At 36.0% G+C, this 21,224-nt stretch overlaps 1 protein-coding gene across 2 annotated transcripts in view; it reads left to right on the plus strand.

The window, feature by feature from the left end:
* Positions 1-20,955, plus strand: part of si:dkey-247m21.3 (5-hydroxytryptamine receptor 4) — a 31,759-nt gene extending 10,804 nt beyond the window's left edge. For both annotated transcript variants that reach the window (XM_051877777.1, XM_051877776.1), the window contains 4 exons: positions 2,772-2,972; positions 3,921-4,074; positions 5,989-6,545; positions 20,103-20,955. In XM_051877777.1, coding sequence (XP_051733737.1) covers positions 2,772-2,972; positions 3,921-4,074; positions 5,989-6,545; positions 20,103-20,196 — 1,006 coding nt within the window. In that variant the 3' untranslated portion in view covers positions 20,197-20,955. The remainder of the gene's footprint in view (positions 1-2,771; positions 2,973-3,920; positions 4,075-5,988; positions 6,546-20,102) is intronic.
* Positions 20,956-21,224: the final 269 nt, after the last annotated feature.

Here is a 21,224-nt window from a genome sequence, read left to right on the forward strand (position 1 = left end):
GAGAATATTTAAAAACAAAATAACGACTTATATAGTGATGGCCGATTTCAAAACACTGCTTCATGAAACTTCAGAGTGTTATGAATCTTTTGTGTTGAATCAGCGGTTCAGAGAGCCAAAGTCACGTGATTTCAACAGTTTGGCGGTTTGACACGCGATCCGAATCATGATTCTACACAAAAGATTCATAACGCTCCGAAGCTTAATGAAGCAGTGTTTTGAAATCGGCCATCACTATATAAGTCATTATTTTGTTTTTTTTGGTGCACAAAAAATATTCTCGTCGCTTTATAATATTAATATTGAACCACTGTACTCACATGAACTGATTTAAATATGTTTTTAGTACATTAATGGATCTTGAAAGAGGAAGTGTCATTGCTGGCTATGCAGGCCTCACGGAGCCATCAGATTTCAACAAAAATATCTTAATTTGTGTTCCGAAGATGAACGAAGGTCTTACAGGGTGTGGAACGGAATGAGGGTGAGTAATTAATGACATTATTTTCATTTTTGGGTGAACTAACCCTTTAATATGCAAGATATCTAAAAGAAAGCTATCAGAACCCCAAAATGTGGTTCTGTTTTCAAAACATTGCTGTGTTTGTTTGAGAATCCCGACCAGCCTCACATAGCAACAATGGCTCAACCAATGGTGTGAGTTTGGGGTGGGGCTATCTGTTTTTCCAACCAATGGCAGATGGGGGGAGTGTTCAGTACAACGGTTTGAACAATCATTATTTTTTTAATTACACAAAATATAATGGATTCATTTGGTTAATACACTTATCATTCAGGTGTTGGAAGCACTGCAAAAACATCTTTAAATCAGTATTCTTGTCTTTCTTTGCAGTAAAGCATATCTAAAAAATTTACTGAATTTACTTGAGAAGCAAAATTGCACATGATATAAGGATTTGCTTCCAGACAATACATCTTGAATTACATTTATTTTACTGACCCCACTGAGCAGTTAGTTTCCTACAACCAGAAAACAAAGGACATGAAAATTAAACATAATCCTCAGTTTTTTCTCTGAAAACAAGTCTTAAAGGGTTAGTTCACCGAAAAATGAAAATTCTGTCATTAATTACTCACCCTCATGTCTTTCCACATCCGTAAGACCTTCGTTCATCACACGCATGCGTCATGCTGCTCACATGAACAGCGTCGGCCAATACTGAGCCGGCGTTCAGACGTAGAACCTGGAAGTGTTGAACGTAAACAGCATAGGAGAATGACGCGAAGAGAAGATATTGTTGAATAAAGTCATTATTTTTGTTTTGTTTTTGCACACAAAAAGTGTTCTTGTCGCTTCATAAAATTAAGGTTGAACCACTGTAGTCACGTGGATTATTTTAACAATGTCTTTAGTACCTTTCTGGAACTTGAAAGTGGTGGTTAAATTGCTGTAATAGCTCTCGGATTTCATCAAAAATATCTTAATTTGTGTTCTGAAGATGAACAAAGGTCTTACAGGTGTAGAACGACATGAGGGTGAGTAATTAATGACAGAATTTGCATTTTTGGGTGAACTAACCCTTTAATATCTTATGCAATTTGCTTCTCAAGTACATTTATCTCATTTTAAAGATGCTTAGATATTTTCTTTCTGGAAAGTAAGACAAAAATGCAAAGAAAATTATTTTTGCAATTAACTTGTCATATGAAGCTATAATGCACACTTTTTTTTTTTTTTACATTTCTGGGGTTTTTATAAGTGCAAGTCTTCATAGTAAACTTCTATAGTGGTGTATAACAGTGGTGTACGGTGGTGTTTTATAATGAGGAGGAAACGTCCTCATTTATGTCCCTGTTACACAATTTTCCTGGTTAACATTACATAAAAAGAGAGACCAAATACAATTCTATTTTGTATTTTTACACTATGTAATGCTCTATTTATTAAAACCCTGTATAAATTTCATCAAGTTAGTGTTTTTACGCATTTTTACATTTATTCCGAAATAATAACTAAAGGCAGTAACAATTTAAACAATATATATTATTTCTAAACTAATATTCAGCTTTTCTTTTTAAAAGTCAATTTATTTTCAGCAGTCATCAAGCTTGTACACACTGGTCACTCACTCACAGACACAAAGATGTACCTTTAATTTCACCACGCTGATTGCTCACTAAAACCCCTCGCAGTCATCATGTTTTCAGGCCATTTCGAGTTTGATTTTGACATGAAATAAAGTTGTGATATCTAAGTGACAGTTGTTTACTTACTTTTTAATTAGTCGTCCCATTGACGCCATCACTGTCTTCATTCAGGCCGATTTGACGAGAACAGCGAATTATTTTCTCATCCACTTTTTTTGAGGAGGCACTGCCTCCCTTGCCTCCTCGGAGGAAACGCCCCTGGTGTATAATTATTTTGTTCACCTTTTCACCAATAACAAAAGATAAAATCCATGATAGCGTTTCTATGACTTTACAAAAGAGGAATAAATATTGAGAGACTGATTATGTTGGTCAGAAGAAAGAAAGACTCACTCAGCTGTTGAATTAGAAACACTCTCGCAGCAATGTTAACTAGTTTTCTGTCATTTAAAGCATAAGTAATATAACACAATATATAGTGTTAAAATGTACATTCATTTTTGTATATGATAACATAAAAACTTCCATAAAAAAGGTCTAGGAGTGTGATGAAGTATTATTAAATAGCTTAAACATGAGTATTTTCTATACACAGACACTATTTTGTGCTGTGAGTTAATTTATTAATGCTATTTTCTGTTTATCTACTGTTCTAAATATAGAAAGAAGAAGACCAACTTCTTCATCGTATCCCTGGCATTTGCAGACCTTCTAGTTGCCCTTGTTGTGATGCCCCTGGCAGCCATAGAGTTGACCACAGGTCAATGGAGTTATGGAGAGACGTTCTGCTTGATCCGTACCTCACTGGACGTGCTGCTAACCACAGCATCTATTCTGCATCTGTGCTGCATTGCACTAGACAGGTGAGTGATCATGAAGCTAATATAGTAACAAAAATGACTCATGTTCTACACAAATAACTGCTTGTGTTTCCATGGCAATATTGAGAAAAATAGACCATGCTATCATGCATTTAATAGATTTGGAATAGCAATTTTTTTGCTAGATTTGATCATATTTTTTTTCTCTCTCTCTCTAAATATACAAACACTTTTTCTAAACAGAATTTTGGCATTTAGAGGCTTTCTGATTTCTGAGGCTTTCAGAGGTCTAAGCCCTGTAATCTTGCATCACCAAATTACAATGTGCTACAATTCTTTTCTGGTACCCTGCTTTGATATACTGTACAGAGATGAAGTCTGGCCTGTATTGTGATGTCTAATTTATATTTTGTCCGGTTTCTAATCATTATGTGTCTTGGAGTGAACTGTACATTCACACAAAAAAGAAACGCATAATTTATGTCTTCACACTAACTCCAGGGGCTTGTCAGTGTGTCAGCTAATTATGTGTAATTTGCTGTGTTACGTATGCAAATTCTCTCATGCTCACCCATTGGGAAGACTGCAGCCCTCTTGGCCCAAAAGAGAGCAGCTGTGATTTATGCACCGCACCTGGTCCATATGGCAGTAACATGACTCATTCTTATTCGCTCAAAGCCTCTCTCTATCTATCTATCTCTCTTTTCCCTCGCGTAACAAATTCTGTTTATCTGTCTCACTGTGTCACCAAGTTCCTTCTCCATCCATATGATTCCAGTGACTCATAATGTCTTTGCCTCTGTGGTCTCCAGCGAGTGCATATTTTCTGGTTGTACATAATTTACCGCATTAGCTTTTCAAGGAAAGATCAGCAGAATCATCAGGGTATATCAAAGTACAGTACATAGGGACGCATTGATTACGAAAGACACCATACTGCCTGACAGCATCCATCATTCTTCAAATATTTGCAATTTCTGTCTTTGGCAGGTACTATGCGATTTGCTGTCAGCCTCTGGTCTACAATAACAAGATGACACCTGTGAGAGTCTCAATGATGCTGGTTGGATGTTGGGTCATCCCCTTTTTCATCTCCTTCCTTCCCATCATGCAAAGCTGGAATACCATTGGAATCGAGAGCTTTGTAAGTGAGGAGTTGTTGGGTGAATTCTTCTTGTTATGCTGATGTATTCTAAACTTTTTAAAGGGATAGTTCACCAAAAAATTATGTCATCATTTACTCACCCTCAGGTTGTTCCGATCCTATATTAATTTCTTTCTTCTGCTGAACACAAAAGAAGATATTTTGAAGAATATGGGTAACCAAACAGTTGACGGGCCCCATTTGCAACCCAAATTCCGGAAATGTTGGGACATTTTTTAAATTTGAATAAAATGAAAACTAAAAGACTTTCAAATCACATGAGCCAATATTTTTTTCACAATAGAACATAGATAACATAACAAATGTTTAAACTGAGAAATTTTAAAATTTTGTGCACAAAAATGAGCTCATTTCAAATTTGATGCCTGCTACAGGTCTCAAAATAGTTGGAACGGTGGCATGTTTACCATGGTGTAGCATCTCCTCTTCTTTTCAAAACAGTTTGAAGACGTCTGGGCATCAAGGTTATGAGTTTCTGGAGTTTTGGTGTTGAAATTTGGTCCCATTCTTGCCTGATATAGGTTTCCAGCTGCTGAAGAGTTTGTGGTCATCTTTGACGTATTTTTTCAATACAAGTCATAATTTCTGAAATACACAAGGCCTTCCCTGAAATAGACGTCGTCTGGAGGGGAGCATATGTTGCTGTAAAACCTTTATATACCTTTCAGCATTCATAGTGCCTTCCAAAACATGCAAGCTGCCCATACCGTATGCATTTATGCATTCCCTTACCATCAGAGATGCTGGCTTTTGAACTGAACGCTGATAACGCGCTGGAAGGTCTCCCTCTTTTTTATCCCGGAGGACACGGCGTCCGTGATTTCCAACAAGAATGTCAAATTTGGACTCGTCTGACCATAGAACACTTTTCCACTTTGAAACAGTCCATTTTTTAAATGAGCGCTGGCCCACAGGACACGACGGCGCTTCTGGACCATGTTCACATATGGCTTTGTTTTTACATGATAGAGCTTTAGTTGGCATCTGCAGATGGCACGGTGGATTATGTTTACCGTCAGTGTTTTCTGGAAGTATTCCTGGGCCTATTTAGTAATGTCAGTGACACAATCATGCCGATGAGTGATGCAGTGTCGTCTGAGGGCCCGAAGACCTTTATTGTATGCCCGTGGTCTTCGGGCCCTCAGACAACACTGCATCACTCATCGGCATGATTGTGTCTTGTCCCTTACGCACAGAGATTTCTCCAGTTTCTCTGAATCTTTTGATGATGTTATGCACTGTAGATGATGAGATCTGACGTTGAGGAACATTGTTTTTAAAGTATTCCACAATCTTTTTACGCACTCTTTCACAGATTGCCCATCTTTACTTCTGAGATACTCTGCCTCTCTAAGACATCCCTTTTATAGCTAATCATGTAACAGACCTGATATCAATTAACTTAATTAGTTGCTAGATGTTCTCCCAGCTGAATCTTTTCAAAATTTCTTGCTTTTTCAGCCATTTGTTGCCCCCGTGCCAACTTTTTGGAGACCTGTAGCAGGCATCAAATTTGAAATGAGCTCATTTAGTGGATAAAAGTGTAAAATTTCTCAGTTTAAACATTTGTTATGTTATCTATGTTCTATTGTGAATAAAATATTGGCTCATGTGATTTGAAAGTCTTTTAGTTTTCATTTTATTCAAATTTAAAAAACGTCCCAACATTTCCGGAATTCGGGTTGTACTTCCATTGTATGCAAAAAAATACTGTGGAAGTCAGTGGTGCCCATCAACTGTGAACCTTGATGAGCATAAGAGACTTCTTTCAAAAACTTCTTTCAAAAGGTTCAAAACTTACCGATCATAACATGAAAATAATTATCAGTTAATGGTATCAGCCAGAATTTTAATCAATGCATACTTAATCGTTTTTTCATTTTCATTTCCTAGATCGAACAAAGAAACTCTTCCCGCAATTCAACTTGTGTGTTCATGGTGAACCGACCCTATGCCCTGGTGTGTTCGGCCGTGGCTTTCTATGTGCCTCTGGTGCTGATGGTTCTCGCCTATCAGCGAATCTACGTCACCGCTATGGGTCATGCTCGGCGAATCGGCTCGCTGCATCGGGCCGGCTCGGCCCCTTCTTCAACTTACCCTAACCATGATCAACACGGATCCAGTCGCATTAAGAATGAAACCAAGGCGGCCAAGACGCTGGCCGTCATTATGGGCTGCTTCTGTCTATGCTGGGCACCCTTCTTCATCACCAATGTGGTGGATCCCTTCATTAATTACAGCGTGCCCTGGCAGATGTGGACTGCTTGGCTCTGGTTGGGTTACATCAACTCGGGCTTGAATCCATTCCTCTATGCTTTCCTGAACCGGGCTTTTCGGAGAGCCTTCCTTATGATCCTGTGCTGTGGGGATGAGCACTATGCCCGGCAGGAGGGCTTTAGTCCGAGCAGACGGCACTCAGAGTCTGTCAATGGAACCTCCATTTCTCTCAGGTACAGTTAGTCCCTCTTGAACACACTGAGCTTTCAGAAATGAGTTCTGGGAGAAAAGAAAAGATAAGGTTGTATATGAAAAGTGAATGTAAGAATGTTGGTAAAGTGCTCTTGATGGAGATTTCTGGGTGGACATCATGCATTATTAAGGTTCTCTTCCTTTTTAATTTAGGGGCCTTTACATTAACTTTTTATGCATTTTGGCCGTTCATTTACATGACAACGCTGTTTTTGAAAATGGGTTTCAAAATGCAAGTTTTTGAAACAATAACAATGTCGTCTTCATGTAAACTTCAAAAACGTGAATTTGTAAAAATAAAATAAATAAATGTAGAAGTCATAGTAGTGTTTCTTTACAAAGTGAAATCGCAAACTACTGGCCTGGCCTGCGTAATACAGCACTTTTAGTCATTTTTGCGGATCCGTATGTAAAGCCTGGGATACACTGCACGATTTTAGCAATCCTATAAGATCATTACTTTATCACACTGTGCGACATGGATCTATTAAACTTGGGTACGACATGCATGTAGACTGTACGTTGATGACTATTATTGACTCGTAGGCTACGATGCAAGTTTCTGTAGAAGAATAAAACGTCACCAGCATGCGCTAGTGGTTAACAAAAAGACCATGTTGAAACACACTTTGGCAGTTGTAGTTTTTATGTGTGCTGAAAAAAAGGAAGCGTGAAAGAAGAAGGGAAAAGAGCTTGAGGTAAGCAGTTTTAAGTTTTAGCGCCGTGTTGCGTTGATTTCATGTCGCATTTCTAGTCAGTAGACGTAGGTCGTAGCAGCAAACACACTGTGCATTGATCATGCTGAATTTCTGACACTGTCAGAAAATGTTCGTAAGCTATCTTTGCGACCGCAAGACCGGGAGAACGACCGTCTTTGAACCTCTCTCACTCTATGACATAGGACCACCGATTAAGAGCCACAATCACAGAAATCGCCACGATTGTTTCACGATGGCAATCTTTCGTCTGGGACAGCCAGAAATTTTGCAGTGTGTCCCGGGCTTTAGGGGATCGTTTTGTCGTCTGTACGTGAAAAAAATCAGTTTTTAGTACGTTGTTGTCATGTAACCATACCCTTAGTTGTTTGCTAAAGCTATGAAAAGTAAAAACTGCGTATATATACTTGTACACCATTTAAAAGTTTGGGGTTGGTACGATTTTTTAATGTTTTTGAAATACTCATTATCGCCAAATACAGTAAAACAATAATATTATGAAATATGAATACACTTTAAATTAACTATTTTCTATTTATATATATATTTAATGCATGCAAGCTGGATTTTTAACATCATTATTCCAGTCTTCAGTGTCACATGATCCTTCAGAAATCATTCTAATATGCTGATTTGCTGCTCAAGAAACATTTCTAATTATTATCAATGTTATTATCAAACATTATTTTCAATGTAAAATAGTTGTGCTGCCTAATACTTTTGTGGAAAAAGTGATACATTTTTTTAGGATTCTTTGATGAATAGAAAGGTAAAAAGAACAGCATTTATTTGAAACAGAATGTTTTTGTAACAGTGTCTTTACTGTCATTTTTGATCAATTTAATGCATCCTTGCTAAATAAAAGTATTAATTTATTTAAAAAAAAAAAATTACTGACTCCAAACCAATGTGTTTTTAAATAATTATATTTTTTTGTTTTTGATATGAACATGAAATCTATACCATGGGTCTTCGATGGGGCATTTATGGCTAATTATTTTTTTTTTTTAATTACTAATTGTTAATTATTATTAGTGTTAATAATATATTTATTAATTATTAATTGTTTTTACTAATATTACATTTTCCCAATTTTGCCATAATTAAAAAAAAAAGATCATGTAAAATATAATATTCTCCCAGTTTCACAGACAAGGCATGCTTAAACTGTTTAAAATGAAAGCAACTTGTACTGACATATCTTAAAATATATCAGTGCCATTGTTTTGTCTCAAGATGCACACCAGTAATGTTTTTTCTAGTGTATGTTTATAAAAGTTACTTAACTATCCTAATTGAACTAAGGCCTGGTTTAGGCTAAGCCCTGTCTGTGAAACCAGGCCATTAAGTCATAAGTTGAGCTAAAGTTCAGCTAAAATGTTTCACCATCCCTCCCAATGGACGGTGAAACATTTGTATTTCGTAAAATTAAAATGTAATGTTCCAATATTTCTCATCAATAATGATTATTTTAATGATTTTGCAATGTAAGTATCATAGCGTAAAGCTGAAAATGCAACCCTCAGTTCAATACAATATGTTTTTCAAATCCTTGGCCTGCAAAATGTTGAAGATGATAAAAATATTAGAAATTATAATGTTACTGTAATCTTAGGCTGTGTGCATTATCATAAAAATGATCTTTATAAAACCCATTTAGAAACATGCTAATTCCATACAGCTTTTTACAAGACACTTAAAAATGACATAATCGGCTAGAACACGCTCTGTAACTTTGAAAGTGAAAAGCTGCGTTTAGCCACAAGAGCTGGTAGAATATTCAGCAACAAGTCTTTCCACGTTTCTAGTTGTTTTTCTTCTCATGGTTTCAGACTGTTTTAAGTGGACTCTGCCATTACAAAGGCAATTACCCACACGCTCGTTTTGCATAAGTATAGATGACATCATTGTGGCTCTTGATCAAAACAAAAGCACGTGTTTGTGACCATGGAATGTTCATTGCTCTGAAACTTTATGATCTGCGTGAAACAACATAGGCATTTTAAATACACCACTATTTATTTTCCCTTCTTTTATTTGTGCATTTCTATTATTTGTGTGTGTTTTGCTCCCCAGGCGAATGAATTACTTCATTGATGTTTTGACCTTTTTGATTTTTGTAACTAAGGCCAGTACTCTGAATGTCTATGCTCAGTGGTTTGCCGTCTCGTCCTAGCAAAATGCTTGTTATTTTATGCGCCAATATAATGGGTGGATCCTTATGATTTGCTTTGTTACAATGATGTTTTGGGGAATTATTCCCCATTTTATTATTTTAAGTGGCTCTAGACAAACCGTAATGTTTAATTCGCATGAGTAGTCTCCTTTTTTTCTTATTTTAGTGCGGTGCAAAGCCCCTGCCCAGTCATGTGGCATCTTTAAGTCTTTGAAGTCCTATTTTGCTGTACATTATTCAGGAAACAGTTCATTATTCATTCACTTAACTGATTTTTTTTTTTTTTTATATATATATATTGTGTAATAATAATAATAATATTTTTAAATGTATTTCCTGCATTTGGTGAGAAAACTATGTTAGATAAGTCGCTGACACAGCTTACCCCGATGACACTTTTCCCCACATCTGCCATTTTGGGGAAAATAGTCAATGTAATAATTCACAGCTAATTTATTTTTAATTTAATAAGTATCATTAGAAAATAAATTTAGCAACATATATATGGGTCATGGACGAATAAGGTTTTTTAAGGTTCACAAAAAAAGTCATTTGGTTTAACCAAAATTTCGGTTTTACCGAATGACACTTTTGTTTATACTGAATGACGATGTTTTTAAACACTGCTAACAGGCTGATATCAAGCTAGCTAGCAAAAGGACAATCAAACATTTTATATTTAGTATAAGTTTTTAAAATATTACAACATTTTCCATGTTTTATAGCAGTTGTACCGAATGACCTGATGTTACGGGACATGCGTATGAGCAAGTGAAAACATGAATTTTTCCAAATAGTTAAAAGAGAGTTAGTTACTTTGCTTCACGACCATGTGGTCCTTTGCAGGTGTCTGAATGATGTCACATCCTGTCACATGATATTGAACGCATGACTTGATCCAAAATGGTCCCTTTATATTGGTTACTCCAAATGACATCAATGAAATTAATTTTTCTGGACATTATTTCTTATAACAAAGCAACGACTTCTACACATAATTTTAATACCATTTTGCACTATGTTGATATATGATGTTATAAAATCATGCCAGAATAAAAAATATATACATTTATTACATTTTAAGATATTTTAATCTCAAATTAAATGGCTGTATTGGCCTTTGGACAGTTAAAACGAATTACCTTTTGATCCTTCAAAATCTTTAAAATACCTTTATATGTAGAAAAATATAATTAAATCCTTTTGGATTCAATAAAAAAGATCTAGTTGGATATCATATCATACTTTGGATATCATATCTTTGTTTTTTAATATTATTAAGGCCTTTGGACAAAAAAATGACCCGTCATGTCATTGACCCAGATAGATAGATAGATAGATAGATAGATAGAGATGATTTTATGTTGACTTTTTTTTTTTTCTTTCATTTTATCTGCCATGACTTGTTTTCTCATGTTTCTGTCACATGATAACAAATTTGCTAGATTTAGGAGGCAACTAAATATAGGCCCGGTTTCACAGACAGGGCTTAGATTAAGCCAGGAATTAAGCCAGGATTAGGCCTTAGTTCAATTAGGGCATTTAAAGGGTTAGTTCACCCAAAAATGAAAATAATGTCATTTATTACTCACCCTCATGTCGTTCCACACCCGTAAGACCTTTGTAAAAACACAAATTAAGATATTTTTGTTGAAATCCGATGGCTCAGTAAGGCCTCCATAGCCAGCAATGACATTTCCTCTCTCCAGATCCATAAATGTACTAAAAACATATTTAAATCAGCTCATGTGAGTACAGTGGTTCAATATTAATATTATAAAGCGACAAGAATACCTTTTGTGCACCAAAAATAACAAATAACGACTTAAATAGTGATGGCCGATTTCAAAATACTGCTTCAGGAAGCTTCGGAGCGTTATGAATCAGCGTGTCGAATCAGCAGTATGGTGGATCTTGAGAGAGGAAATGTCATTGCTGGCTATGGAGGCCTCACTGAGCCATCAGATTTCATCAAAAATATCTTAATTTGTGTTCCGAAGATTAACGAAGGTCTTATGGGTGTGGAACACCATGAGGGTGAGTAATTAATGACAGAATTTTCATTTTTGGGTGAACTAACCCTTTAAGTGGCTTTTATAAATGTGCCCTAAAAAAAAAAAAAAAAAAACATTACTGGTGTGCATCTTGAGACAAAACAGTAGCACTGACATATTTTAAGATGTGCCAGTGCACGTTGCTTTCAATCAAAACAGATCAAACATGCATTTTAGTCTTTAGGCATAAGCCTTGTCTGTGAAACCGGGCAATAGTATTTTTTCAAATGCTTGATTATTTAAATAGTTAATCCTTGTTTTCCTAAGGCAGTGTATGTCAAAAAAATGATCTCAGAGGATGTTTCTCAAGGAAGTAAAAATAATAATTGGTTCTCAGATTTACCGCCCTCTGAAATTTAGTCCCCTGTTGATATTATTATATCCAAATTAATAGTAAACATTCGGCTCACTTAATTGCTTTAACATCTTCGATTGCTACAGTGTTTCGTAAGCTGTAAATATAAGGATTTAGAGGTACACTTAGTCTCTTTTGTGAGGGGCTGCTAGAGAATCTGTCCTTGTGCAACATGAGCAAATATGGAGCGAGAAATGAAGTGAGGTTTTGTCTGAAAGCTACAGCCTTGATGCCTGCATGAAGCATTTTAGCGCTGCATTTTTCCCACTTTGTTCATTATCAGACTGATGATTGGCGATGCAGAAAAGGTGTCAGAAAACACAGGTCTCTCTGCTTCTGTTTCCATAGAGACTTCTCTAATGGCCACCATCCAGCAAACCTTAACTGTCAATCACAGCATTTCTTATTTTCCACATTCTACACATTTTTTCCTCAAACGTTCCGGAGGTATGTCTGGAATGTGACGTTCTCCCAACCGAGGAACATTTGGGCGGCTTAGCGCTATAGCCATGTGGTTTAAGTCCACTCTCTACTCATGCGGAGGGCTTTGAGTTGAGCTTTCTGAATCCGTTCAGTGGCGGCCGGACTCACGTTTCACTCGATGTGACTGAAAAAGTTTGTGATATAGGAACTTTGGACCTTTGGCTCAGTCGGAACCAGGTACCACAAAAGCTTGTGGGTTTCCAAGAAATAATAATGCAGGACCTTGTCCAAAACGTTTTCAGAAAGATATGTACATGTTAACAAGAAGTTTGAAGGTAAACTTCTCTTCGTTCAGGTTCAGCCAAGGTCAAATCAAATCCTCCACATAGCCGTAAAACACAAAGCCAAGAAATAAAACCAAAACATATGAGAGAATGTTTTATTGCTACTCAATTCAATTTAATAGGGAGCTTGATTCAGGAATGAGAACATCCTGATAGTGTTCTCTCGCCGATATCTTTTTGAATAGAAGCTGAGATGAAGGTAGTCACATGTTTTATGGTCCTATCTTAGATTAAGGACATTGTTGTTATTGCTACCTATAAAAATGTCCCATTAGATTTCAGGCTGGTTAATGGTTTAAGAGAGAGAAATTCAATTTGATGGCACTGTGCGATGCCGTGGCCCTGGACCCTGACTTTGCTTTTATTCAGAGATGGACAGACCTGTCCAACACCCTGTGATTGAAGCCATTTTGAAGCTTGTGATGAATTTGACACTGCAGTAAAGGCCTTAAACATTGAATAACTGTTATTTTCTGCCATTAATATCTCATACACTTGGAGTGGGTTAACAGGAGCAATGGGTTAATATGTCCATTTGATTTTACAATGTACTTTACATGCTTTTCCTGCTTGCCGCAGCAGTTGTTATTTCAGATTGATCCCAGAAGTGGCACTGTTTTAGACATCCAAAAATATAATAATTTTCTCACCCTCATTTCTTTCCAAAGTTTTCTAATTTTCTTATCTTCACAGTGGTGTTGCTATTGTTAACAAAAACTTTTAAAATCTATTAAAAGTAATTTGTGGTAATTAAAATCAAGCTCAAATAAAATTTAAATATTAGTTGAAAACACTTTGAACATCCTGCTAAACATCTTTTGTTTTCCATGGCAGAAAGTAAGTCACACAGGTAAGGAAAAACATGAGTAAATGATGACAGAATTTTCATTTTAGGGTAAACTATTCATTTAAAGATGAAAGACCAGTCTTAAAGGGGTAGTTCACCTAAAAATGAATAATTATCCCATGATTCACTCACCTCAAGCCATCCTAGGTGTATATGACTATCTTCTTTCAGACGAACACAATTGGAGATATATTAAAAAATATCCTTGCTCCTTCAAGGTTTATAATGGTTGTGAAAACGTAAATATGGATATTTTTCTAACAAAAACGCATTGCTTCACTTCAGAAGGCCTTTATTACCCCCCTGGAGTCGTATGAATTACTTTTTTATGAATGGAGAATGTATTGATTCAATATCACTTTTGCACCCGCAATTAATGTTGAAAATTTTTTGAAATTTCAACAAAAAATCAATGGTAATGGCAATGAATCAGTGTTACAATGTGATGTTGGAAAATGAAACACAACTACAGCTGACTTAAAGCTACACATCCTGGAATTCACAACCATTATAAACCTTGGAGGAGCAAGGATATTTTGAAATATAACTCCGATTGTGTTTGTCTGAAAGAAGATACACGAATATACACCTAGGATGGCTTGAGGGTGAGTAAATCATGGGATAATTTTTGGGTGAACGATCCCTTTAAAGACCACTTACTAATTTAATTATTTCTTTGATAACTGTTAAAAAATAATTAGATAATCACTGGTAACTAGGCAGCAACCTGAACACATTTTATCTTTACCGTTTCTCTTGTGAAGTCTAAATGAGCTTCACACTGAGCATTTGAAAGGTATCCACTATAATCCATAGCTAAAGATGATGTTTCCATGTTTGGTCAAAACTGCACCAGTTTCACTCTTAGCTGCACCAGATCCTTGTTTCAGGTTAATGTCAGGTCAGGCTATGAGTCTGGTCATCAGACTAATGGATAGGGTCTTGCATGCATAACTATTTTAAACCGTTTCCCCCATGGTTTTAAAAAATGTTCACAGGGAGTCACGCTGTTTTTTTTTTTTTTTTTTACGCTGTCTATTTTTGGCCCTTTAACTTTTTCAAGGCATTTCGCCATTACTTTTAATTGTGAGCATTAAAAATTTTGTTTATTTTAGATTCGAAAGTACTGTTAAATTCAATTACAGTTTATTCAGGGGTCCAGAGGTTTGTCCCCCTGGTATCCTGTGAAAAAAATAGTTTTGACATTATGTATTTCTTGTTTTAATGTCAATGGCAAGTTGATCAGGAGTTCAGAGGGTTTGTATCTCCTGGTGTCCATGTGAACATATGGATTCAATGTAAAGGCAGTGCCAAATTTGTCAGGGATGATTATTTAAACATAAAAGTGCAACAGAGATTTGGCCGGGCAGAATTTCAGTATGGCCTCTTTTGTCATTTTCAATGACAGTTATTGTTTTGTTTTTTATAATTTCTTTCCCATGCAGAATGTGTATGGATTACTCGAGAATGTGGCCTGATAGATTCAAGAGAGGAATCCGTATCTTCTTCTGATTTGATTTGTTACAGATGTTTGGGATGTTTTTAAGTGATCATACTACTTCGATGTAGTTATGTTTGATTTGGAGAACAAAATGAAGGTTTGTTTGGTTAGATATATCAGCGCACATTCCCTGGACCTTTCATATTTTTGACCACCCGCACTGCCTGTTTTATATTTAACAAAGTTCAAAGTTAGCATAATGCGGTTTGTTGTGAAAGTAAACTTGTGCGCTCAGTTTCAAGTCATACTTTGATATGAATCATTATTATTGTGTGCCAAAACGGTCATGAAAAATTAAAAAATAAAAACCATGAAATTACTTAAATTGATGAAGAAGTGCAGAGGAAAAAGCAGAGGATAATATTAAATGTGTAATTTTTATGTCAGGCACAGTTACAGATGACTGAGATAGACTAATTACTATACTCAGACTTAATTACTTTAAAAGCAGAAGGTTGAGTGATGTTAACGGATGCTGGCACTAATTGGTTTGTGCAGTTACTTGTTGGATTTCATTTGCCCATATGATTCCCAATCAATATCTGCAGGTAATAGAGAAAAACATTTCCGGTGTTCATGTTCAGCGAACCTACATGGAGTCAGTTACTCATGAGAATGCAGATTATTACTACATTTTGGGCTGTGGGTTTATTAAAACAACAAGTCATGTTCAAGTCAAAGATTAATTATATTGAACCTGCTGAATTGTCCCTATAAATATATTATCTTTTCCAAATGTGCATTCTGAATAATATATTTCCCTCTGCTAACCTGCAGCAGTCTACTGCTCATCTTCTCATTTTTGTGTTCCCATTTCCTACAATAGCAAAAGAAAAAAATCCATTATAGCAATTCCACAGGAAAAAATATAGAGAGATTGATTACAGCAGTCAAAAGAGAGAATGCTGTCAAATCTGCCATCACTCCCTCAGCCATTGCATTAGAAACACTCACGCAGCAGTGTTAAGTTTTTGTAATTTACTGCAGAGGTAATATAACACAAACTATAGCACTATAAATATAGGGTATATTATTTAAAAAAAAAAAAATGAAAATATGAAAAACTTTACTAGATTTGCGATGTTGATAGCTGTAGAAACATGTCTCATCACCGTGAAAAGGACACATGCAGTGTTACGGGACCAGGGATAGGAACCACTGCCCTAAACGTTCCTTTGTACCATATGGAAAAATCACGCATACACCCCACGTGGATTTCGCATCGGATTCAAGTTTCGCCGCACCAAACAATATAAAGCCGTTTGTGAGAGTGACCTCTGTGTATGCGGTGCACATTAACAATGGACCTTCTTTGACAGCAAAATTTAGAAGTTTTGCTAAAGTGACTGTGGTATTACCTAGAAATAGCAGAAATATCAGATGGGGCAATGATGACCAATCAGAAGAGAAAATTCCAGTGAGGCACCTAAATACAAGTATATTTTTCTCCACTTTTATCTTGTCTAAACCCTCCTTTTCTCTTCTTCATTGGGGATGTTGAAAGATTTTTCGATAGCTTCAAGCTAAGGACAGAAACGAGATGAGGCCAGAGATCAGTCAAAGAAGAAAGCTTCAAGACAGACAGGCTGCTCTTTTTACAAAGTTTTCAAAGCTCAAAGCCTGCCTGGCGTGTTGTAGGAATCTGTTTTGGCATATGGGGAGAATTATTGGACATTAGGAGTATAATGTAGCTCATAAAGGGGGGAACTCATCTGAACTGGATTACTGATCTTATCAATCTCAGTCTTATTATAGAACAGCTCATGAGAACGGGATGAAAAAAAAAGGTTTCAAGACGTGCCTGTTGACCTATAGGGTTCTTTGTTTCTTTTGGGACATTAATAATATTTAGTGCTAACTGCAAACTGCCAAATTATTTGAAGATTAAATAGAACTTCTTAAAGTTTGACCATCTGGTTAGCAATATAATTAAAAAACTCAGTGTATGTCTCAAATTTCCCAGAACTGTACGCATTTGGAGATCTTAGCAAGTTCATATTTTACACATAACCCACCCCGGTATATGTACAACTGACAAAGAACAATGTACCAAACTTGTACCAAACCATATGATCATGAGTTGATGTATATTTTTAGATACGTATAGATACATTCAGACAATATAGTGTTTTTGTTGGCATAGTCTATGAAAGAACAGTGGCGTAAACTTAGCCACTATGTAAAGACTGTGTCTTAAGAACTAATTTGACCAACTAGCAATTAGTCAATATGTAATCAGTCTTACCTTTCTGATTCAAATTAGACCACATCTACATTTTTATGTAACTGCCCAGATAGATGATCAAAATAATGTTAAATCAATGTTAATGTGTCAAAGTTAACCGTATTGATTCAATATCACTTTTGCACCCGCAATTAGTGTTGAAATTTTTTTTAAATTTCAACAAAAAAATCAATGGTAATGGCATTGAATCAATGTTACAATGTGATGTTGGAAAATGAAAAACTTAAAGCCACAACTGAAAATAAAAGAAGACAATAAATCTCTCAAGATCTCTTTTTGTTCTTTTTGAGAATTAAAAGAGGTTTAGATGTTGATGTTATATTGAAAATGTTTGGTCACCATTTTGGTGATCAGTGTTTCCTTTAGTTGGGCAGGAAAAAAACTTTAGTTGTTTTTTTGTGTGAGTTTGTGGTCTTTGTAACAATGTTTACCAAAAACGTATGGACCACTTTTATGGAGCTTTTTTTTAATTATTGGAACAGGACTGATGTGTTCATTATAAACTGTTTTTGTATGAAAATGACCTGTGTGAAATTATTGATTTGTCTTGTTGTTTTCCATGAAGGAAAAAAAAGCATTAGAACTTGATGGTGAGTAAATAATGACAGAAGTTTCATTTTTGGGTGAACTATAACTTTAAAAAAAATTGCATTGACATGCTATAAACTGAGAGGTCAAATCTTGGAGGTCTAATTTTATAAAGGAAGCAAAGCCAGTTGAAGAAATGAGAAAGTGATGAGGAACTTAGTGAGTTTGTGGCTTGTGTAACAGTCAGGCTGAGAATTCCTCAGTCTTACCCTGCCGACCCTCAGCCAAGATTCACTCGAATGAAACTCACGAGTCAATCACTCTATACTCCCCTAGCATACTTGAACCCAAGACACATTCTTTCAGCTGTTTTCGCTCCACCAAACAGCTGTTGTTGTGCTGTACACAACAACATGCTGAGGACAGAACCCTCTGGAGCCCTGTTCATGCAAGACAAATGGGATGTGACACTCATGCTGTCCATACTGAAGATATATTTGTAGAGTGCTCAGCTTAAATGCATGATAATGTGTGAATGGGTAGATGTGCAAAGAGTTCAAAGTTTCATCCTGGGAAGATCTGCAGCGAGCTCAGGTTCGCTGAAACCTACTGTAGTCATGAGATAATGCAGATCAAGTGCTAGTTTTAGAGTTTCTGCCCCACATTCTGCTCCTCCATGATGATGGTTTCTTTTTTATCATTATGCACCAGCTACAGTCATTCAAATAGAGACGTAGGAACAATTTGAAAGTGAAAAGAACACATAATAAACTTTGTTAGCTTGGCCCATGAATATAAGGTGATGTAACATTCGCCCAGCAGTTGCAACCAGTGCCAGAAATTAACTTTTTAGCTTTTAGCTGTGCTTTGATTACTGAAAGTGCAAATTGCAGTTTCAAATTTTGATGTCTGCAAGGGCTGCAAAGGGAATCAGAAGGCCAAGTCCTGACTGGATGAGAGGAGGAGCTGGGAAAGGAGGAGGGTAATTAGCTCCTAAGCAACGTGATAAGCTGCTGATAATACTGATGGACCTTATATATGTGACCCTGGACCACAAAACCAGTCATAAGAGTCAATTTTTTGAAATTGAGATTTATACATCATCTGAAAGCTGAATAAAAGCTTTTGAAAATCTGTAATCTGAGGGTGGAAAAAAATCAGTGTTGAGAAAATCACCTTTAAAGTTGTCCAAATGAAGTCTTTACCAACGCATATTACTAACAAAAATAATTTTTTAAAATATTTTCGTTAAGAAATGTACAAAATATCTTCATGGAACATGATCTTTACTTATCCTACGGAGCCCCGCATATGACACGCAAGAAAAAAATTTGTTCCCTCGATTTATAAATCATGCGCATGATTTATAAATCGAGGGAACGAAATAAGTTGTGCGATTTAGCCTACTATTTTTTTCCTGCATGTCATGTCCGGGGCTCCGTAATATCCTAATGATTTTTTGCATAAATGAAAAATCAATAATTTTGACCCATACAATGTATTGTTGGCTATTGCTACAAATATACCCGTGCAGTTTTGTGGTCCAGGGTCACATATAGGAAGCTGTGATAGGCCTTGTATTCCTATAGGTAGACGTGGATCAGCTGAGAGTCAGCTGATGCAAGCTTGACTGAGGTGACTTGCCAGAACTAACGCTACGCTTGATTTTTGGTCAAGAGACTTACATTTAACACAAAAAAATGAACATATATAGTAGTATATGTGTTCCAGATTATTATAGTTAATAATTAGTCACAGTCATCTAAATGGCAACTGTAACACAAAACTCAGCATTGGATTAATGGATGTGCACCATAATTGTGCAAAAAACATCTTCAACAAGGTTTAATTAATTTTTAATGGATGTCTAAATTTGGTCCGAGGAACTTTGATGGATCCCTTTGATTGACACACCTGGTTGACTTGACATTTTATATGAAAATTTTAGATGTCCTTTTTGTAAACCATACTTTCTCTAAATGTAAAACAAATCTAAGAGCAGCTAAAACTGATTGGACCCATTAAGGATTCCTGTGTATTTTAGCTGAAGAACAACTTTTTTTTTTTTTTTTTTTTACACAAATAATATGTTTTTATACAAATAATCTGTTGCTGAGGTTAGTTTGTTTCTGGTTCGATTCTGTCTTTACTTTCATTACTTTTGATTTGTGTTTTTGGCTTTTCTTGTTTTCCTGTTCACATCTGTTTTCATTCACTGTCCACTGATATTAGCAGTATACATTCTTTTTCTTAGAAAAATTGCATTGAACTGCATTGTCTTCTTTTCCAAGAAAGCTTCTTTTCCAATGAATCAGAATATAAATGTATGTTTTGTTTTGTTGTCTTCAGATTGTCATTTCTTCAAAACCGAAGATACAGCGACAATTCCAACCGATTTCTGTCGAGTGAGCTGGAATCACAGGAGTCTGTTGGTGCATCATAGCCAAGATTTCAGAAGCCTACAAATGCAGTTTGATGAGAACATACAGATAACCGCCTACATATGTGTCAAATCAAGAGACTTCATTGCAGTTTGATTTTTGATGGGTTTTCACCTTCAGTGATAAATAAAGATTATTTATAGGCCTATTTCACACAGAACTTCTACAGTGTGTGAGGAAGATGTTAGCATGCAGGCATTTTATCAGATGAAAGCAAACAAATAATATGCCCAGGAATGTTCAAGGAAATAGTTAAAGATTGAAACAAAAAGTTAAAGGCAAAGACAACTGCTCTATAAAGCGATTTCTTCATCCCCTTGAACAGTTTTCAAGCTATATGGGGTTGTCAACTTACTGCTTCTCATTTCAAGCTATATGGGGTTGTCAATTTACTGCTTCTCATGTATGTAGTTCTCATCTTTCAAATCAGGAGGAACACATCTGCTTTGGCTGTAAAGGCTAACAATGACAAATATATGCAGTTGAAAGTGGCCTGTCATTTAAGCATGTGGTTATTCTTGCATACAGTGAACCTAAAATGCTCATTTTCAGACTGAGTTGATACTCCCTCTTTATTCAACAAGGTATTTATGTTGTACATGTACAGTTTTGACTTCTGTGAAAAGAAGCAGTGGCTTGTCACTGTGTGACATTTGTACTTTTATTGTATCACTGTGTAATCGAACTGAATTTAATGTACAGTGTATCTGGATGATGAATCTAAAAACTGTTGTCAAAGTTTCATAAAACTGCATAAAAACTACATTATTACTCATACTGCATTTGTTCAGCACTTCTCATCCATTATATAAAAGTGTCTGTTTGATGTGCCATTGTTCTTTCCATTGTGCTCCAGACGGCTTGATGGAGATCTAGGAGACAGCTAAATGGTGAAGTATTTTAATTGTGTAATGCTTCACATGGCCTTGAAAGCATTAGCTTGATCAGGCCATTACATTGTTTTGCCCAAACGAGTCAATCACATGTCGAGGCATCTAGTGCCACTCAAAAATTCAAACTCGACCATCAA

This window comes from Ctenopharyngodon idella, chromosome 21 (genome assembly GCF_019924925.1).
Source record: "Ctenopharyngodon idella isolate HZGC_01 chromosome 21, HZGC01, whole genome shotgun sequence".
NCBI lineage: Eukaryota > Metazoa > Chordata > Actinopteri > Cypriniformes > Xenocyprididae > Ctenopharyngodon > Ctenopharyngodon idella.